Genomic DNA, 23,119 nt, shown 5'->3' on the forward strand with positions numbered 1-23,119 from the left:
GAAATAAATACAGAATAATGTACTGAAAATAAAGATCATTTATTGACACGCATAAAAAAATATTAAAACTTATAGACTACAGCAGGGGTTTCTTGCATTTCACTTTCGGTTTCGTATTTCCCATCAACGGCAACCAATATAATTTCGTAATTAACGCACGCGTTGAAATTTTCCAAAATCAAATAATCTTCCTCGAGTTCAGGACCGGCTTTTAAATATTCCGGTTCACCTTTAATTTTATATTTCACATAGAAGTAATCGCCGGGATTGTTGTCTATATCCGGTACCCATTTTATTAGAGTGTTAACTAAACAGTTTGTGTTGATGTGAATCCAATCGGTGTGGTTATGGATTGTGTATTTTTTATCGAGTTCGTTTGCCGCGTTGGTGACATTAACGACATAGTAAGGATTTTGTTTCGTTTTCTGACAAAGATGTTTCATCTGTTGTTTCAAGTCAGTTATATTGTAGTCGATTTTATATCTGAAAGACGGCATTGCCGGCTCCTGGGGAATATGTACTTCGAGGTCTATTTCTATGGATTTTCTTAAACAATAGAAAAATTAATTTGACATTTTTAGAATATTCACTATAAAAATTAAGTTATTAAGCTAGATTAATGCTAGATCGTTGCCAAACTGTCATATAGTATGGAGTTTTAGGTAAAGTTGAAATTTGAAATACAAAAAATATTTTAAACGGTTTTGATTAATGAATACGATACATATTTATGTATAAATTACTTTAATTTCCCATTTGTTAGATAATTTTATATGTTCTTGTTGCTAAATCGTTTTAATTTTACTTCTTTCCTGATTGAAAATTAGTTTTTAAAACACGTAAAAAATTCACTTTTGATAAATCTGATTTGATAAATAATGAAATAGGTCAAATCTTTTACTTGTTTCAAAAACTTATTTTCAATCAGGAGAGACCTAAAATCAAGATAATTTTGTTGTATTTACCCCGAAATATGTATATAAGTAGCGCCCCTGAAAGTTGTTTTGCTAATACGCATCATTTCTTTCCCTTCTTCTAGTTAGGGGCTGTTTTATGCCTTTATGTATTTACAATGGAGATAATAAATGTCGTGTGTATATATATTTATATAAATTTAGCAATAAACAAACCTAACCTAACCTAACCTTTTTGTAAATTTTGTTATAGAAGAATTGCAGGGCCGGATTAAGCTAGGGGCTTGGGGGGGCTATAGCCCCGGGCCCCAGGACCAAGAGGGCCCCAATTTTGGAAATCATTCTGTATTTTTTGATGTGCTGATACCACAAATCTAACGTATTGATGTCATTTTGTGAATTTTTCCGGGTTTTCGAATTCCTTAAGGGGGCCCCGTCGTTATTTTAGCCCCGGGTCTTATAAATCTTAATCCGGCCCTGAGGAATTGTTTTTAGAGAAATTACAAGAATTTATTTTACGATTCAGTTTTTTTTGTATCTAGTGGTATTAATACTTCAAAGTACATATGTTGTGTTACACATTGAAAAATTCTAGATGCAAACAAAATGACTTATTTTCATTATAATCAACTACCCAACAAATTTTTTACTGCAAAAAAACTCACCTTTCACTTTCTCCTGCGCAATTAACAGCACCGATTTGCACAAAATATTTCGTCCCCTCTTTCAATCCTGTAAGTTTTGCTTGGAAGTTGTCAGCTCCCGATACGAAATACCTAATGGTGGATTTTTCGTTAATAGTGTCGCCCTCCATCTCACTGCAATAGATATTATATCCCAATAAGACGCCATTGGGTTGTGTAGGTTTGTTCCATTGCAGAAGAACCGAGTTTGCTCCTAGTTGAAAATGTTCGAACAAAAACGGCATATTCGGTTCTGGAAAAGAAAACAAATTCTACTTCACTATTCCCAGATGATGCTTCATTGAATATTTTTAATTTGATCATTATCATCATCTTTCCAGGAATAATTTACTATTACGAACACATCGTTCTTTGACTTTGATGTCAATGTTTGGTTTGAAGGTTTCATATGGTTTTATGACTTAACGTTAAATTTTATTATGAATACACTTTAATGAAAAATCATTTAGGAGGTTATGAATTCTTAAAAAAGTCGTCTAGGTCTAGGATTTGTTTCAAAAATATCTAGGACACCAGGATTTGCTTGAAAGTAATCTAAGAGGCTAGGTTTTCGTGAAAATTATGTTTGAGGCTTGAATTTGCTAAAAAATCATGTATGAGACTAGTATTTGTGAAAAAAGTGCTCTTGGAAGCAATAATTTGTTCGAAGCATCATCTGGGAGGCTATGATTTATTGGAAAATTATCTAAGAGGTTATAATTTGTTAAAAAGTTCTATAAGAGGCTGGGGTTTCTTGAAAATACCGTTTAGGACGCTATAAGCTGCTAAAAAACTCATCTAGAAGGTAAGGATTAGTTTGAAGAGTATCTAGGACATAAGGATTTGTTTATAGGAGACTAGGTTATGTGTGAAGCTAAAAATTTGCTAAAAAATTATGTAGGAGGCTAGTGTTTGTTAAAATGTCGGCTCGGAGGCTATGATTTTCACAAAGCGTCATCTAGAGGGCTCTGATTTATTGGAAAATTATTTAAGAGCCTGTATTTTGTTAACGAAACGCTTAAGAGGTTGTGGTTTGTTAAAAATACCGTTTAAGAGGCTATGAGCTGCTAAAAAAGTCGTCTAGAAGGTTCGGAGTATCTAAGACACAAGGATTTGTTTCTAGGACACTAGGTTTTTATAAAGCATTATGCGTGAGGCTAAAATTTGCTAAAAAATTATGTAGGAGGCTAGTGTTTGTTAAAATGTCGGCTCAGAGGCTATGATTTTCACAAAGCGTCATCTAGAGGGCTCTGATTTATTGGAAAATTATTTAAGAGCCTGTATTTTGTTAACGAAACGCTTAAGAGGTTGTGGTTTGTTAAAAATACCGTTTAAGAGGCTATGAGCTGCTAAAAAAGTCGTCTAGAAGGTTCGGAGTATCTAAGACACAAGGATTTGTTTCTAGGACACTAGGTTTTTATAAAGCATTATGCGTGAGGCTAAAATTTGCTAAAAAATTATGTAGGAGGCTAGTGTTTGTTAAAATGTCGGCTCGGAGGCTATGATTTTCACGAAGCGTCATCTAGAGGGCTCTGATTTATTGGAAAATTATTTAAGAGGCTGCAATTTGTTAACGAAACGTTTAAGAGGTTGTGGTTTGTTAAAAATACCGTTTAGGAGGCTATGAGCCGTTAAAAAAGTCGTCTAGAAAGTTAGAATATTAAAAGTATATGGGACACCGTGATTTATTTCTAGGAGAATAAATTTATATATGTGGGAGACTAGAATTTGCTTAAAAATTATGTGGGAGGCTAGTATTTATCAAAAAGTCCTCTCGGAAGTTATGATTTTTTCAAAGCCTTATATAGGAGGCTCTGATTTATTAGAAAACCATTTAAGAGGCTGTAAAAATTGTATAAGAGGCTGTGATTTGTTGAAATCATTAAGGAGGCTACGAGTTGTTAAAAAATGTTATCTAGAAGCTTTGGATTAGTTTGAAAAGTATTTAGGACACCAGGATTTATTTCATAATCTCCTAGGAGGCTAGGTTTTTATTAAAAAAATATGTGAGAGGCTGGAATTTGCTAAAAACTTATGTAGGAGGATAGTATTTTTCAAAAAAGTCCTCTCGGAGGCTATTATTTTCTCAAAGCATCAACTAGGAGGCTCTGATTTATAGAAAAATTATTTAAGGTGCTGTAGTTTTTAAGAGGCTGTGATTTGTAGAAAACATCATTAAGGAGGCTGAAAAAAGTCATCTAGAAGCTTAAGATTGGTTTGAAAAATATCTAGGACAGCACGATTAGTCATCATCCAGGAGGTTAGGTTTTTATATAAATTATGTAGGAGGCTATTATTCGTCAAATGAAGTCTAGGAGGCAATTAAAATTGTTTAAAAATAAAAGAGGTTGTGATTTGGACATCATTTAGGAGGCTATGGGTTATTTAAAAAGTCATCTAGGAAGCTAGAATTTATGGAACAATTATTTCGGAGGCTTAGATATGAGAAATAATCGTGTAAGAGGCTAGAGAACGTTTTATTGGTTAAAATGTGTAATAATAATTTTGTTAACAATACAGCTACATTAAACTTACCTGTCTGAGGTGCATCGAAACTGATTGCGTTACTTCTTGGTCCGACGTATTTATCATTTCTGACAGCTACAGTAATAAAATTTCTTGAAAACGGGTAAAATTGTACTGCCGTTTTCGTTGTACCCGGAGGAATCGCATAAACTTGACTCCATACGTGATTCCATATCCTCACCAAATATCCTTTGAAAGTTCCTCGCACTGACTCCGCTTCTACTGGATCCCATTCCACTATCACATCTCTATCTTCGAATTCTAATAGAGTTAAATTACCCGGGGGATCGAGGGGGATTAGCTCTCCTGGAAATATATACATATACATTTTATACGAGATTCATCAGGTCCTTTCCTATTAGATAATTTCAATACTAAGAAACTGCAAAAATTATAATTTTGTTTCAAATTCGTGCATTAAAAACGGTTATCATGATTTTTTCGTTCACAAAAACTTCTTTAGTACAGATTACCCCCAAGAAACCCTCCAATTTAATGTTGTTAGGACTTTGGGTATTGTAGTGGAAGCATGTTTTGACTATTTTGAGAAAAACAGGGTACTCAGTTCTCTTAAACCAATGTGATCATTAAAAATGGTAACAATTGAAATTCCGACGGCTTCCATAATCTTTTGTACTTTCAATTTTCGATCGGCGAACACCATAATTGTTTCGGATGTAGAAAACTCAACAGAACATTTTTCTATATTTGTACTGCTATTCAGAAATGTAGTAAATCATGTTTATACCATTGAAATTGATGATATTAGGCTTGACCGTGGTTTTTCCCGCTTAATGAACACACTTTTTCCATTTTCTACCTCAATCATGTTATCAGTGTTTATCAAACACATACTAAATATTAACCTACCTTGTTCAAATTTTGATAGAGATCTAATAACAGATTAATATCTTTGGCAATCAACTTTAACTTTATTCAATAGAGGATTTTTAAGTTAACTAGTCCGGACCCGTGCTGCTCCGCAGCAATGACTATGTGGATAATTATACCTTCGTCATAAAATCAATCAATACTTATGTTGACAAAGGTATACAAAAAGTATCGGGGCACGGTCAAAAAATCAGCCATCATTTCTACATTGGCTGTGCGTCGACCCTTTGGTTTAATCTCTACCTTGACATTTTTGAACGATTTCCCACGTGATAGGGCTACATACAACTCTGTAGCTATATTAGAACCTGAGATATAGATCTTTGAATGTAGAAAAATTGCCAAAAACCTACAAAAATCCATAACTCCACATTGAATGTCCGCGCCTAGCTCCTCTCCAACTCAACCGATTTAAGTGTTCAAAAACTCAAAAGAAAGAAAGTTTTTCAACGAGTGTTTTTAAACCAAAACTAACTCTGTAGCTGAGATGTTGATCTTTGAATATAGAAAAATTGCCAAAAACCTACAAAAATCCATAACTCCACATTGAATGTCCCCGCCTAGCTCCTCTCCAACTCAACCGATTTAAGTGTTCAAAAACTTAAAAGAAAGAAGGTCTTTCAGCGAGTATTTTTAAACCAAAACAAACTCTGTAGCTTTATTAGAACCTGAGATATAGATCTTTGGATGTAGAAAATTGCCAAAAACCTTACAAAAATCCATAACTCCACATTGAATGTCCCCGCCTAGCTCCTCTCCAACTCAACCGATTTAAGTGTTCAAAAACTTAAAAGAAAGAAGGTGTTTTAGCGAGTATTTTTAAACCAAAACAAACTCTGTAGCTTTATTAGAACCTGAGATATAGATCTTTGAATGTAGAAAAATTGCCAAAAACCTACAAAAATCCATAACTCCACATTGAATGTCCGCGCCTAGCTCCTCTCCATATCAACCGATTTAAGTGTTCAAAAACTCAAAAGAAATAGGATATTTCAACGAATGTATTTAATCCAAAATGAACTCTGTAGCTTTATTAGAACCTGAGATGTAGATCTTTGAATGTAGAAAAATTGCCAAAAACCTACAAAAATCCATAACTCCACATTGAATGTCCGCGCCTAGCTCCTCTCCAACTCAACCGATTTAAGTGTTCAAAAACTCAAAAGAAAGAAAGTTTTTCAACGAGTGTTTTTAAACCAAAACTAACTCTGTAGCTGAGATGTTGATCTTTGAATATAGAAAAATTGCCAAAAACCTACAAAAATCCATAACTCCACATTGAATGTCCCCGCCTAGCTCCTCTCCAACTCAACCGATTTAAGTGTTCAAAAACTTAAAAGAAAGAAGGTGTTTTAGCGAGTATTTTTAAACCAAAACAAACTCTGTAGCTTTATTAGAACCTGAGATATAGATCTTTGAATGTAGAAAAATTGCCAAAAACCTACAAAAATCCATAACTCCACATTGAATGTCCGCGCCTAGCTCCTCTCCATATCAACCGATTTAAGTGTTCAATACTCAAAAGAAATAGGATATTTCAACGAATGTATTTAATCCAAAATGAACTCTGTAGCTTTATTAGAACCTGAGATATAGATCTTTGAATATAGAAAAATTGCCAAAAACCTACAAAAATCCATAACTCCACATTGAATGTCCCCGCCTAGCTCCTCTCCAACTCAACCGATTTAAGTGTTCAAAAACTTAAAAGAAAGAAGGTGTTTTAGCGAGTATTTTTAAACCAAAACAAACTCTGTAGCTTTATTAGAACCTGAGATATAGATCTTTGAATGTAGAAAAATTGCCAAAAACCTACAAAAATCCATAACTCCACATTGAATGTCCGCGCCTAGCTCCTCTCCAACTCAACCGATTTAAGTGTTCAAAAACTCAAAAGAAAGAAAGTTTTTCAACGAGTGTTTTTAAACCAAAACTAACTCTGTAGCTGAGATGTTGATCTTTGAATATAGAAAAATTGCCAAAAACCTACAAAAATCCATAACTCCACATTGAATGTCCGCGCCTAGCTCCTCTCCATATCAACCGATTTAAGTGTTCAATACTCAAAAGAAATAGGATATTTCAACGAATGTATTTAATCCAAAATGAACTCTGTAGCTTTATTAGAACCTGAGATGTAGATCTTTGAATGTAGAAAAATTGCCAAAAACCTACAAAAATCCATAACTCCACATTGAATGTCCGCGCCTAGCTCCTCTCCAACTCAACCGATTTAAGTGTTCAAAAACTCAAAAGAAAGAAAGTTTTTCAACGAGTGTTTTTAAACCAAAACTAACTCTGTAGCTGAGATGTTGATCTTTGAATATAGAAAAATTGCCAAAAACCTACAAAAATCCATAACTCCACATTGAATGTCCCCGCCTAGCTCCTCTCCAACTCAACCGATTTAAGTGTTCAAAAACTTAAAAGAAAGAAGGTCTTTCAGCGAGTATTTTTAAACCAAAACAAACTCTGTAGCTTTATTAGAACCTGAGATATAGATCTTTGGATGTAGAAAATTGCCAAAAACCTTACAAAAATCCATAACTCCACATTGAATGTCCCCGCCTAGCTCCTCTCCAACTCAACCGATTTAAGTGTTCAAAAACTTAAAAGAAAGAAGGTGTTTTAGCGAGTATTTTTAAACCAAAACAAACTCTGTAGCTTTATTAGAACCTGAGATATAGATCTTTGAATGTAAAAAAATTGCCAAAAACCTACAAAAATCCATAACTCCACATTGAATGTCCGCGCCTAGCTCCTCTCCATATCAACCGATTTAAGTGTTCAAAAACTCAAAAGAAATAGGATATTTCAACGAATGTATTTTATCCAAAACGAACTCTGTAGCTTTATTAGAACCTGAGATATAGATCTTTGAATGTAGAAAAATTGCCAAAAACCTACAAAAATCCATAACTCCACATTGAATGTCCGCGCCTAGCTCCTCTCCAACTCAACCGATTTAAGTGTTCAAAAACTCAAAAGAAAGAAGGTCTTTCAGCGAGTATTCTTAAACCAAAACAAAGTCTCTATTTTAAATAGAACCTGAGGTATTGAGGATAGAACGTGTGTATGTGAAAAACTCCCATAAGTAATATTCAGGGGGAAATCGCATTTGAGTATAACTTGAGAATGGTGAAAATTAGATGAAATCCGATGGTTGATGGCTGATCTGTGCATCAATACCTTTCATGGACAAAAAAAAAATTAAGCAAATCGGTTGGGTAGAACGCCTAGACGGACTCGGAATGGAAATCATCAATTTTTTTAATATATAAGATTATTGGAAAGTAATAGTTTATATATGATGATTAATTTCCCTTTATGTTTTCATATTTATATGTACCAATATAATCTTTTCACTATGTCATAATCAATATCATTCTTAAAGATCTATTTAATTGTAGAGTCATCTATTAGTGAATTTTTAAAATTTGATTTGAAAGTTCTGTAACTTTATATTCCATATAAAAATTATATCACGCGTTGTTACTAAATATTTTTCATTAAAAATGAGAAAGTATACGAAATTTGAGGTCAAAGCCATTGAAATTTCGCCAGGTTTTCCGCAGGCATTGCGAAACCTGATTACGAATCATCTTTCGGCACGACTGCTTCCTCCTTGGATTAAGCACATAAAAACGAGTTGCTCTTGGCACCAGCCCCCTACTAATGTCCAGAGATCCCGAGAAGGGCGTGCGATGGGCCCCCTCAAGTTCAAACGGCTCCTTAAAGGGGATAGGGAATTAAATAAATCAAAATGCATTTTCTAAACTCAAAAATTTTTTTCGGTAAACTTGTTCACGAAAATGTGTGCTAATTTTTGAACATGTTACAACACTGTCTTGCCCCAAATATCTTTAACTGTACTATTAAGCATTCATTACGTAAGAGAGACTGAAATTACGAAATTTGAGGGTATACGAATTGCAATAATTCTGAAATGATCCCAATCTAATGTCAATAACAAAGTAAATGACTACCTACTATCAGCCAAACACCCAATCAAAACTATCAAGAATATGCACAGCACAACACTTGTTCTCCACATGTTTGGAGAGTCAGTGAAGAAATCTAAGAAAGCACTAAATAATTTCATTCTATCTTACCCAAAACGCGGGTCTCCACTTTATATCATAATCAACAATTTCCTTCAAGTTTTATTATTTAATTCGGAAATCGTCATTACGGACGATGTGGTCATACACTTAAAATTTTATTTTACTATTCTACAAAAAAATACGTGGGATTTAATATACGAGGTGTGACTAAAAAATACTGTCAATTTTATTAATAACAAAACTAGCTTTTACCCGCGGCTTCGCTCGCTTCGAATCCATTAAATAAGTATCAGAAATCATTATAATAGAAAAGAACGAACTCTGTAGCTATATTAGAACCTGAGATATAGATCTTTGAATGGAGAAAAATTGCCAAAAACCTACAAAAATCCCTTCTGGCACATTTTTATATTAACGGAAATAACTGGAAATCGCATAGTGTTAAATATGGTGAGTAAGGTAGATATGGATACACAGGAAGCAACTAAAAACTCGGGAATTAATAGCCACTTGTGACACGAAACGTTGTCGTGATTCCTGTAGCAGCTAGTATAATTAAGATTTGTTTTCCTTGAAATCAGGAGTCCCGTTAAAACGTTTTGTTGTACTCGATGTCCCATAAAATGTTACCGGGAGCTCAAAATGTCTGAATCACGGTATTTCCAAAACTAATAATGACGATAGCTTATATACAAGAAGTTTCTAAGTCGTATGTATTATTTTCATTATAGTACAAAAGATATGAGCGTTTCAATGTGAAAATTTGCTTCGTTTCAAATATAATAAACTAGTTTTTGATGAAAAGAGCGCGTTTTATACATATTTAAAGCGCTCTGCTACCCCTTTGGAATCGTGATTAGGCCTAATCTTCTTGCATTTTGGCGTCCTCTACACCCATAACCTAACCCATAATTCCTTAATTTGGCTGCATTTTGGCGTCCTGAACAAATGCTTCAGTGGGCACAAAACTCAACTATAACCAAAGTTTCTTCAATTGAGTACATCTTGGCGTCCTTCTTAAATGTTTTAATGTACACAAAGCTCAAACATCAACTATAACTATAGTCTTCTAAATTATCACTCAAAACTGTCTCTGGTTCTCCTATCATAATAATTTAAGCAATGAAATCCTGATTTCAATTTGGTTCTCTATTTTTAGTACTAACTTTGGTGTCATTTACAAATCATCTTTTAAAATACCCGTACGAAGTTTCAAATTCTTCAATAATCTCTCGAGTGAACAATAACCTGTTTGAATCCACTTTCTGACTATTTTTGTCTGTTTTTGGAGTCAAAGGACGTCCCGACCCTTCCTGATTCTTATCTGATTCATTTCTAATTTCAACTAGCTCATAGTACTGGTAAACAGTCTGCCATGTTACTTGAGTCTCATCATAGGCAGATTTTAACAATTCTTGAGCTTCGACAATTATTTCCAAACAAAAATTAATGCATTATTCAAGAAATATGTTTTACCGATCCCACTAAAGCGGGTATAATTTCAGACTTACAAGCAGGAAGGAATTAAATTCGGCAACTCTCATCTTAACACAGGATGTGAAATATTTTAATCGAAATAGATGCAGCATAAGTAATTACTACTATGAAAATTCATTTAATGTATTTTTGATCACACCTCGTATAATTTCAATCGTTACGGCATTGTGTACGATGTTTAGAAAGAATGTTAAGTGAACAGTTGTACGCCTTCTTATTTTAGTTTTTATACTTTTCATTTTGGCCGTCATTTTGTTATTACGCCATGTATTGAATTAGATGTGGATATTTTGACATAAAAAATTGTTGAAGGAAAATAGGGACAACTAGTGCATAAGCGCTGTTGTATTGCTGAGTTCACAAAAAAATTGGGAAGTAAAAAGAACGACATCACTTAAATCGATCAGTTGAATGTTTATATATCATCCTATTCACGCTGTTGCTGTTTTTATTATTCATCTGAGATACAAGAACTTGTTCTGCGCGCTCTTTCCATGGTCTTATGGTCTCGGGCGTCAAAAAAGATTGGATTTATGGTAGTAGCAAAAAAAATTCTGCTTACTGTTTGTAGGAGATTAAGCTAGGACCAAAATTAGGGTCAGCGATCAAGATGACTAAAGTTTGAAGATAATATGGCACGAAAACTCCAAAAACTGTCTTTAAAATGAATCGAAATTGTGATTTAATTCGCATCAAAGATCAATCCATTTATTTATTATACTTTATAAACTTAAAATTTTATATATTTTTGTCCACCCAGTAATGAAGCTCTAAATTTTCTACAAGAGTGGTTTTACACGTCTTATCCCAACAAATCTTATCCCCTACACAAGCCGTCTAGACAAGATAGTACGAATTAACATTCCACATGGTTGAATCACGAAGTTTTGCTACGAAAACACGGGAAAGGGTTTGTAAATAATGATATGATGGATTCTTTTTAATCATAACGCCCGTCTCATAATTATTATTGACTATAGAATATAATTATCTTGAAAATCATGATGTTAAACAAAAAAGAATCGTTTCAGGTACAACAACCCCAACTTCCCCAAATTCCGCAACAAAGTCCTTACCTCCGACAACCTCAGATTCATCATGATCCTCCTGCACTCCTACCGCCCGCAATTCAACGAACACCTGAAGTAATGGATTACATGCAATCTAATGGAAATCCCCAATTGCAATTCGAAGCTCCTCTTCAGCCGTACGTGCCCCAATTACCAGCTGTACAAGGTCAACCTAATTGGATAGTACATCAAACAAATCAGGTGCCTCCACAGATTCCTCAGTATGCTGGTAAGTGTAGTTAATAAATGTGTTATTTAATATTTTGACCTTGATTTAATAAGTTAATAGAAGGAATACACATGTACAGGGTAAAATAAAATAGTTTTCCTTTTGTGATTTACTTTTTTCAGTCAAACACTCATCATATCAAAGTTTCACTTTTGACATCAACTTCTTTTATCAATTTCTGTTTTATCCTTGATTGAAAAACTAATAACGCGCTTAGCTATAAACAGATTTTGATATAGAAGCTTTGCGGATACCAAAAAGGCTTTCGGTCGTGTCTATCACGAAGCCTTGATATTCAAGCAGAATATTTCAGCTGTCCTGCCTCTGCTCCACTATCTGAGAGTTTACAAACGGTGGTTGTTTGATTCACCATCATCAGAAGACATCAATTACACGTTTTTCTACGCAGACAGCACGTGGTTTCAAGCACTTATCAGGTTAAGGGGGTAAAGAGATTTTTTTTAGGTTATTGACCTAATTAACAACGTACAATGTGGAAAATCAGCGACAGAACTGTATTTTCAAAAGAAGAAGACAAAAGCCAAGTACCGAGAGTCATCCTAAATAAAAAACCATGTTTTTTCAGAAAATTAAGCGAAATACTAATTGCAAAATTTCCAAATCATCAGCTCCACTCAATTTATAAGATATGAAATCCGGGACCTGTTCCTCTTCGTGGTGGACTTGCTCCATATTGTCTTTAGAATGCTTCAGATCGTAGGCGAGTTGTTCTGTAACGTGTTTTGGATTTAAAAACTTGAAAATGAATTATTCCATATACTACAGAGATCGACTATATATTTGCATTAAGAGAAGAAAACATCTTTAAAATGAATTTATTAGATACAATTACAAAAGGGATTTAAAAAAGGATGTTCAAATTGATACCCATCTTGATCAATGTACAGCAACGTTTCTCAACGGAGAGGCAAGTCCGTCGAAGCATATCAAGCTTTCCGCCAATTCTTCAATTGTAGGTCCTCTTGCAAAAGGGCGGTCCTTTAAAAGACCCCAAAGAAAGAATACACAGGGTGTCAGGTCATATAACCTTTCGAGGCTCAACAAATCCTCATCTGCCTATCCATTCTTCAAAATGAACATTGTTGTACTCGAATTTTGGACCGTTGTCCATTTGCTCACGTAAATCTTCGAGGATTTCCAAATAACTTTAGCCCGTTATATGACCCTTAGAAAAGTACGAATCCACGAGACCTCCCACATGGAATCCACCCACACATAATCCAGGCAGGTTTGGTTCTTCAATGGAGAAGTGATGGATTCTGGTCGTTGCAGTACACGCAATTATGCCGTACCGTTAGGCTTGGAGATTGTTTCATCCGACCACAAAATGGAATGCTGGAACTGCGCATCATCCTGACTGCATCCGAGGTACTACTCGCAAAATTCCAATCTGCGATCGAAATCATTCTCGTGATAGCCTCACTGCAGATTGGTTCGGCTAATCAACATATTTTCGTCCAGAACACGGCGCGTCGGCAACAGTGCCCGTTTTTAAGAATTTCTGGTACGTTTTTATAATTTTGAACGATTTGGTAGCGGCGAGTTCGGAAATTGTTGTTGAAATATATTTATTTCTCATTGGTTTTGTTAACACAGTTTGGTTTGTATCTACGGATAGATCATGATAATTTTCTGTGATTGGACTGTTATAGGATTTGAGGTTTATAGGAAATTATAGAAGCTGCGAGAATATATTTTCGTTGTTTCAGATAAAAACAGTCGTATTTTCAATCACAAGGAGAGCGGTTTTCAAGTGCCTGATGGACAAGAGATCAGGTATAATAAATATAAGGGAGCTATGCAGTATTTGCATCGCGCCCTCGGATATTCGAGCGATAGTAATACCGCAGGGTGAGAGACGGTTATCAGAAAAAGTAGCATTTGACTAATAGATTATCTAATCAAAAGCTTTTTTAGAATATATCCAATCTATTGAGAGTCATGTTGCAATTAAATAAAATGAGCGAAGCTAAATTTATAAAACAGATTGAAGAGATTTAATCGGTTTACATATACAGATATACGAGGGCTGCTACTTAAGTTTTGAACTAAACAAATATTAAATATTTATCATTGGATATTGTTTCCAAAATATTCTAATTAAGGTACCTCTAAAACATGTGATTTGATAGCTTCTACAGGAGTAGAAAAACGTTGACCTCGCAATTTATTTTTGATTTGCAGGAATAAGAAATCACTGGGTGCAAAACGAGGACTGTACGGCGGACGACCCATCATTTCAATGTTTTGAGAATGATTCGTCTTCTGCGATTGGTTTCCCTGATTTTATCGAACATTTATGACAAACAAATGCTGGTGTACTATTTAGAATTAACTGTTCTACGTTGCTCTAATAGAACGGTGACGAAATGTTCAGTTATTTCGAAAAAACAGGCGAACATTTGCTTGGTGCGCGAACAACTTTTGTTGAATTTGGCTCGTCTTGAAAGACCTATGCAGTCGATTGTTGTTTACCTTCGGTTTCATATGCATAGATGCATGATCCGTCGCCTGTCACGTCTTTTGAATAGCTTTTTTAACCGATTGTCAAATTTTGCGTAACCAACGCCAACAAATCTTTTTGGCAGCCAAATATTGTTGCAATATTGAGTGTGTGCGAGTGGAATTAATGCCTAAGTATGCCTCAATCTCACAATATATCATATGCAATATCGGTTTACGCACTGCATCGATGTTTTTTGGTACAACAGCCTGTTTTGACGAACGAATTTCGTGTGACCACGATTGAATTTGAAAAACCAGTGAAACACGGTGGTTCGAAATGGTGCTTCTTCACAAGTTGAAGCGAGTTGGTTTAATCCACATCTAAAGACATAGAAAATCATCGCACGAAAATGTTCACGATTTAATTACATTTTTTGACCAAAACGAATGTTTCTAGAATCTGTAAAGAACTCAATTAGGATTGCAATTTCACATCAGTGTTGCCATATTTGAAATCTTAAGTAGCGACCCTCGTAGTAATCATACGACAAAGATTAACCTAAAATGTTTAAAAGTTTGTATAAAATGATACATAATAAAAGTATAACAACTGATTTAAAACGTTATAAATGCATATTGTGCATCCAGTATGAGTAAAACAATACTTTACAAGTGGTATGAGTGTTCTCAAAATGGTTGTGAAGATGTTGAATGCGACTAACGCCCTAATACATTCACAATCGATAATTTATATGAATGAAGATCTGCACTAAAATTATTGTCATTCCTGAACGCACTCGTCATGATTATGAAAAAATAAATAAGGGTGTAGTTATCTTAAAAAAGATAATATCTGAAAAGATTATAACCTAAAAAGCTTTGTTTGCACCTCAACCCTCTTCAAAGTTATAACAATTTTATAAAAATATATTTTAGAGAAATAAGTTTCCACCAAAAGAGACGCTCATAAAAAGCTCTACAAAAAAGGTTTTTTTAGCTGTTATCACCCAAAATATCTCGGTTGGAGTCAAATTGGGTATTTTTTTCTTGGAGAGCGCTGGTTGCAATGCTAAAGCTCGTTTAAACTCTTGGTGGAGATAAAATCTCCTGCAGAGATATTTTGGATCATAACTAAAAGAATGGATGCAACTTTTTTGTAGATCTTTTTTTATTGGAAACTATTTTCGAAAAATATTAAGACTTTGAAGACCCATCGAAGTTTTGGTGGCAAAAATCCTTCTAGGGATTATCTTCTCTAATCAAGGATAAGCTTTTGGTGGAAATTTGAGCAAAATTGGAGGGTTCATCTTTTCCGAATTTAATCCAGAAATTAAATCAAAATTATAATTGGGTATCATAATAATGTAATCGTTATCATTATCGTGCAATATTCGATTTCCTCAATTGATTGGATATGATATAGCACTCCGACGCATGCCACAACACATAGATGTAGATAACGGTAGCGAAATATCAACTGTGAGTATTTACATACACTTGCTTTTCTCTAATCAAATACTCTAATGAAAAATATTCTCAATACCCTTACTTATTTATAATGAATCAGAATGAAATATGAACGAAAACTTCGAAAACGTAATTCTGTATCACCTTAAAGGATAAAGTTATTTTGATCTAAGTTTATATACAAGAATGTAATTATATTTAGTTAGCCTAGACCAGTTCCATGCATAAACAAAATGTTGCGTTACCATAGCAACGAACAATAACTTATTAGAAGTGTCAGTGTAAAGTTTCACGTCAAAAAAGTAAACGAGAGTTACGCAATAAATTGAAAGAAAAAAGATGTCCATCGAAATTGTGAAAATCGAAAAATTGGAGTATCGAGTCATCATCAAGTACCTGTATTTAAAAGGGTTAAGAGGTAAGCAGATTTACGAAGATATGCTTAATACCCTTGGTGATCAATGTCCTTCGTATGCGACCCTGAAAAATTGGACTTCAAGCTTCAAAAGAGGTAAATTTTCCATTGAAGATGATCGGGAAGGCCAGTTTCTCTGTCAGAGTCAAATATCGATGCAGTTCATGACATGAAGCACTGAATATTTCATACGAACGCGTTCATCATAAAGTTCACGTCAATTTGGACATGAGAAAAATTGCTGCAAAATGGATCCCTAAATGTTTGATTGTTGACCAAAAGCGTGCAAGAGTAGAAGCATCGCGTTCGATCTGTGCTCGATTTAAAAACGATGTAGACTTCTTAAACCGAATTGTTACTATGGATGTGACTTGGTTACAATTCTATGATCCAGAAACAAAGCAACAATCAATGGAATGGCGACACTCTGGTTCTCCAAGACCTGAGAAGTTTCGTGTCCAAAAATCTGCTGGAAAAGTTCTTGCTACAGTTTTTTGGGATTGCCAAGGAGTAATCATGATTGATTTTTTGGATAAGGGTAGAATAATAACTGGAGATGAGTATACGACCGCTCTACTGGAAAAAATTAAAGAGAAAAGACGCGGAAAGCTATCCAAAGGTGTTTTGTTGTTGCAGGACAATGCCCCTGCACACAAATCTCATGTTGCCATGCAAAAAATTCGTGATTTAAGGTTTGAATTACTAGAAAAACCCCAACAACATTTGGCTCCGTCCGACTATCATCTCTTTCCTCAACTGAAAAAAAGTTTAAAAGGTAGTAAAATTTCTTCCAACGAGGAGGTAATAAAAACTATGGAGGTCTGGTTTGCAGAGCAAGAAGAAACATTTTTTTTGGAAGATCTAGAGACGTTGCAGGTTCGTTGTAATAAATGTCGCCAATTAAGAGAAGAATATGTTGAGTGATAAAATATTTTGACATTGAAATTTTGTTTGGTTCTAAAGTAGGCTGAGAATTTTTCAATATATCCTCGTATTTAGAGTTTGTATATAAACATTCGAATTAAAAACAAGAAACGAAAAGAAAAACGACATTCTATATGTAGGTTGCCACACGTCCGGGTTTCCCCGGATGTCTTCTATTTTAGAAAGCGTCTAAGAAGGGAATATGGAATCAATAATATTTTCCACAAGCTAAAAGAAAATTGTGCACCGCAGATGTGATTTAGACTTGTAATCCCTTATCTTAAAAATAATTTTCCTGTCACATACAGAGTACGAATCGAAGTTGAAGAAATCTGTGAAGTGGCTGCCGATAAAATTTTAAACAATATAATTATTATTGAATTAAGAAAGTTAATTCGAAAATGGTAAAACTGAATAGTAGGATCGTCTCAGTACTTTTTTCTTCTTCTAACTTCGAGGATGGCCCAACAAAGAAAAAACAAAAATTTTTGAAAAAAAATATATTCATTTTTCAACGTAATCTCATTTTAGCTCCATATACTTTTCATATATACTATGTTCAAGTCATCTATTCATTCAAATCTTCATTGTTTTTTGACAACCGAGCCATTATTTCAAATCTGGAAACAGAAAATAATCCGTGGGGGCTAAGTCTGGCGAATAGGATACGTGAGATAGCAATTCAAACTTTAATACATCAATTTACGCCATTATAACAACGGATGTTTGAGCTGGTGCGATTTCTTGATGAAACAACACTTTCTTATTTTTTTTACTTACTTCCTTCTTTCAAACGTTGCAATAAGTTCGTATAATACTTGCCGTTGATAGTTTTCCTTTTTCAAGATAGTCATCCCAAAAAACCAACTCATGACCTTGCCTGCAGATGGAACGGTCTTTGCCTTCTTTGGAGCTGGTTCTCCCTTTTCAGTCCTTTGTTTTGATTGTTCTTTTGTTTCGGGTGTAAAGTGATGGACCCACGGTTTATCCATGGTTATGAAATGGCTCCAAAATTTGCCAAACGCTCGATGCAAACATCTTCACGTCGCTGATTTTGTTCCATTGTGAGCACTTTTTGAAATGTCTACTATATCTGCTAGCTTCCGCAATTTCAGTCGACGATCTTCCAGTATCGCTTTGTGGATTTTCGTCAACATTTCTGGAGTCGTCACCCCATCTGGTCGACCACTGCGTACTGGTCTTCACAGGTCGTACGGCCTCGTTTGAACTGCCTATATTATACTGTTAATAACGAAGGAGTAGTTTTACACAAAGTAGACTATAGTTCAGCTTTTCTATTTGTTGAGCTAAGGCCTTTCTTATAAAAGTATTGTATCACATAAGGATTTTTGCAAATTCACTGGAAACGTTCACTATTGAAGGCTGCCAAACCAATACTAAAAAACGTATCGTTTTCGAACTTTCTAATACAGTGATAACTACCGCCATCTCTAGGTTATCTGGGACCATCCACGTATGTAAAGTCAGAATTATTAAAAATACAGAAACAACAATTGTTAAATCTAACCTAATAATTTGTATATGATATTTAATTATGTATATATTCATATGCTTATTTACTTATTTAAAGTCTTTTTAAAATATTAAATTAATTCTTAATAATCAAAAAAATCTTGCACTTCTTCGTGATGTATTATTTAGAAAAAATCCTCATCGTGCAAATATCAATTCACAGAGGATAATTGTAAATATAGATTTATTATAATATCCTCATAAACAATCATATTTTCTCTTTGTGTATATACAAGGTAAAATAAGTATTTTGCAGTAAAATATTAGAGGAAAATTTTAACTTTCTTTATTATCTATTAAAACAATGAGCTATAAATATAGTATAAGTACATACTATGATTATAGTTTTGCACATCGATCTCAAAACGAGTGAATGAAAGGGAGAGAGAAATGCTAATAATTATCTTCCCACATTTATTAATTTTAATACGTTATGCTAGAGCAGTGTCGGATCTACGTTAATTGCGAAAGCGTCTGATTTAATGCAATATCTAGTGGGGTGTATTTTAAGCAAAATAAAACTAAAAAACTAAAAGTTCTTCAATTAAAATATTTTTGTTTCCAAATCGCTAAACATTACAAATGTGTTAAAGGTGTGAAAAACTCACATTTCTAGGTTATATTAAATCACTGTACGGATCTAATCAAGAAAGAGACTGATTTAAAGGAATATCTATAGGGGTACATTTTAAGCAAAATAAAATTCAAAAGTTTTTCGATTTGAATATTTTCGAACTCAGTTCGTTAAATATTACAATTGTGTTGATTGTGTAAAAAACTCACATTTCTAGATTATGTTCGTCTCTGCCCGGATCTAACGTGAATCAGGGTGCATTTTGAGCAAAATAAACTTTAAAATTTCTTCATTTGAAATATTTTTGACTCCAATTAAATCATAAAATATTACAAATGTATTAAATGTGTAAAAAACTCACATTTCTAGGTTATGTTCGTCACTGCCGGGATCTACCGTAAATCAGGGTGCATTTTGAGCAAAATAAACTTTAAAATTTCTTCATTTGAAATATTTTTGACTCCAATTAAATCATAAAATATTACAAATGTGTTGAATGTTTAAACAACTTACATTTCTAGGTTATGTTCGTCACTGCCGGGATCTACCGTGAATCAGGGTGCATTTTGAGCAAAATAAACTTTAAAATTTCTTCATTTGGAATATTTTTGACTCCAATTAAATCATAAAATATTACAAATGTGTTGAATGTTTAAACAACTTACATTTCTAGGTTATGTTCGTCACTGCCGGGATCTACCGTGAATCAGGGTGCATTTTGAGCATAATAAGGTTTGAAAGTTCTTCATTTGAAATATTTTTGACTCCAATTAAATCATAAAATATTACAATTGTGTTGAATGTTTAAACAACTCACATTTCTAGGTTATGTTCGTCACTGCCGGGATCTACCGTGAATCAGGGTGGATTTTGAGCAAAATAAACTTTAATATTTCTTCATTTGAAATATTTTTGACTCCAATTTAATCATGAAATATTACAATTGTGTTGAATGTTTAAACAACTCACATTTCTAGGTTATTTTCGTCACTGCCGGGATCTACCGTGAATCAGGGTGCATTTTGAGCATAATAAGGTTTGAAAGTTCTTCATTTGAAATATTTTTGACTCCAATTAAATCATAAAATATTACAATTGTGTTGAATGTTTAAACAACTCACATTTCTAGGTTATGTTCGTCACTGCCGGGATCTACCGTGAATCAGGGTGGATTTTGAGCAAAATAAACTTTAATATTTCTTCATTTGAAATATTTTTGACTCCAATTTAATCATGAAATATTACAATTGTGTTGAATGTTTAAACAACTCACATTTCTAGGTTATTTTCGTCACTGCCGGGATCTACCGTGAATCAGGGTGCATTTTGAGCATAATAAGGTTTGAAAGTTCTTCATTTGAAATATTTTTGACTCCAATTAAATCATAAAATATTACAATTGTGTTGAATGTTTAAATCAAATTCTTTTAAATAGCTGGGAAAGGTTTATTTTAAATATATGTATGTATTCATTTGTTTATTAGTACAAACAACGGTACCAAAAATATAAAAAAGCTTACAAAAAAGTACGAAAAGTACATTAAATATAACTCGATTCATCTAAAATTAATATATTATATTGCCATGATGTTTGCTTTAAATTTTCTCTGATAATATCTTCAATTTTGGTCCTAATATAACTTTATTTGTAATAAGCATCAATAAATAAGATTATTTTGAATGGAGGGTTCCAATTTAGTTCGTGTTGTTTAGGGTATTATTTAGAATAAATTAGTCAGTTGGGTAGATTGAAAGTTTATGGCACAAAAAAAATATAATGGTTTATCTACACATATAAGTTTCAGGTATAAGCGATCCTTCGTCTTCACGTCTTTTCGAATTTATAGAATATTTTAAAACATCAATGATTACGTTTTTTAAGCAACTAACTCTCGCATGCTTTTAGTCTCATCATATGATCCCTCCTAAAATAGATTCTTCGCTATGTTGCCGGCTGGCACGAACATTAATCTGGATACTTAGTTAAAAGAATAGAGATGAGATAAAACGAAAAATGATAACTGAATGAAAAAGAAATGAAACAAACAAATTGAAAAAACATATTTTCTAACCGATTAAGAAGCTATCTGAAATGCAAGGAAATGAAATAGCATCAAAAAAGATAAATTAAGACGATGAGCAATCACGTAAATTTCACGAAAGGTCTAGGTTTTTGTTGTCTCTAAATTTCTTGTCTTGAAACTTGTTAAACTGGAGTTTCGTTCTTCCGCCCACCTAATTTACACTTGTCAGTTTCTGTTTGACCTGATCTTATCAGATGGTAGTGTTGCCCGTTTTTACTTAGGTCCAAAACTAAAATCTAATCTCGAAGCCATAGAGGCACTGCGAGTCCACTAGAACTCTATAAATGGAATAAAGTCGAGTTGTAGATGTCTAAAACAGCTATTTAAGTTAGGTTAGTACGGCAACCTTGAACTAGATTGGTCGTAGTTTATTCAGTTGTGTTTTTTCCACTATTTGAAAACTCAATTTATTAGCAAACTTCCTATCTGTCTTTTCCTCTTTTCGAATTTGACTTCGTCTCTCTGTCAAGGCATCGGCGGAACAGATGGTTGCTCGTCTTTTCTAAGTTACCCTCTGCAATGGTTGTAACCCTTATTCAACCTTAACATTTCAACCTACGAGAGAGAGAGGTCGAAATTTGTTTCGGTCCGGCACTGCTCTAAATAGAGATATAACCAACAATAAAATAAAGTTTTCTATTCTACTAACTACTACTTCCATCACTATCTGTTATAAGGATGAATCGAATTCCCATTTATGAAATTTTAAATGAGGCATTTCTCTCATTCGGAATCAACATTTCCAAAGTTTATTTCTTGTTTTTGTAGTCAACCTCCAGCATCGTATCCGAAAATCGGAAATTACTATCCGGAAAGCAGCTACAAGCAACCAATTCAACAAGAAAATTGGCCATCAGGTAGGATAATTTCAATTTAGTGTGTTGAAACAGAAATTAATTGAATTCAATTGTGTGTTAAATGTTTAGATGAACGTAGTTTTTTTGTTTAGTTTAAATTCCACTCGTTTTCTACTGTTTTTTGTTTAGTAGTGTGTTGTTAACAAAGTTTTTTCCTTCACAAGAGACAATTTGCTATGAAACAGTTGGGTAAACGGGCTTCGTTGTAGTGAAACTCACTAAATAATCTGAGCAGCTAAAAATTTTATTTTCTTAATTATTTGTCTTTATAAACTCACTTTTAGATATTATCATATTTACTTTTTGTTACTTTAGATGATGGAATTTTCGAACAACAAAGTAATCAAGAAAACTTCCAAAATAGAGGTAAAAAGGGTTTCAAAATAATACATCAGTTTGATATTATTTTATTCAATAACATTAGGGCTTTGCAACATAAATTTATGTTCGAGTCCATACACAGATTTAAATGATATCTAATGACCAAATTCGTCACCATTATATCAAGAATATTATTCACTAGTGTTGTAGTTTCAGGACCGAAGCTGGACTTAACTCCAAGCCTAAAGAGAGAACAAACACCAAATTTAATTAAAAACAATGGTAGGTACTTTTTAAAAACCATGAGCTGATAGTTATTCCAATCCTGATTTATTCCTAGCAAACCTTCATTCGTATCGTGTTAATAAAGTGGACGGCTTAAGTCAAGCAACGCTCTCGAAAGATCGGCATAAGCCCGGCAACGCTCATAAGTCTGGCAACGCTGTCGAAAAAGATTAAAACGAAGCATGTTCGTACTTCAGAAAGTTGTGTTTGTGTTATAAAAATACGTGTTTACCGAGTAGAATGAATATATTCAAAAACAAGCTTTTTTGTTACATCGTATCTGCGTACGAATACGGATTACTAAACTATGTTTACCGAA

The 23,119-nt window shown here is 33.8% G+C and overlaps 2 protein-coding genes across 6 annotated transcripts in view; one reads left to right on the forward strand and one right to left on the reverse strand.

Moving 5' to 3' along the window:
* LOC130901456 (uncharacterized) overlaps positions 1-23,119 on the forward strand; it is a 36,648-nt gene that overhangs the window by 10,232 nt on the left and 3,297 nt on the right. For 2 of the 5 annotated variants that reach the window (XM_057812865.1, XM_057812866.1), the window contains exons 5-9: positions 11,607-11,874; positions 13,605-13,746; positions 22,106-22,194; positions 22,510-22,560; positions 22,726-22,797. In XM_057812865.1, the coding sequence (XP_057668848.1) occupies positions 11,607-11,874; positions 13,605-13,746; positions 22,106-22,194; positions 22,510-22,560; positions 22,726-22,797 (622 nt within the window). The remainder of the gene's footprint in view (positions 1-11,606; positions 11,875-13,604; positions 13,747-22,105; positions 22,195-22,509; positions 22,561-22,725; positions 22,798-23,119) is intronic. The other 3 variants (XM_057812868.1, XM_057812869.1, XM_057812867.1) reach the window with 2 other exon arrangements.
* On the reverse strand, positions 21-9,495 carry LOC130901460 (neuroglian-like). The gene is made up of 4 exons (XM_057812874.1): positions 9,005-9,495; positions 4,133-4,429; positions 1,580-1,850; positions 21-546 (listed from the first exon to the last, which is right to left on the reverse strand). The coding sequence occupies exons 1-4, from the start codon at positions 9,114-9,116 to the stop codon at positions 63-65; spliced, it is 1,164 nt and encodes a 387-aa protein (XP_057668857.1). The 5' UTR covers positions 9,117-9,495; the 3' UTR covers positions 21-62.

The sequence above is a fragment of the Diorhabda carinulata genome, chromosome X (genome assembly GCF_026250575.1).
Source record: "Diorhabda carinulata isolate Delta chromosome X, icDioCari1.1, whole genome shotgun sequence".
NCBI classification, from domain to species: domain Eukaryota; kingdom Metazoa; phylum Arthropoda; class Insecta; order Coleoptera; family Chrysomelidae; genus Diorhabda; species Diorhabda carinulata.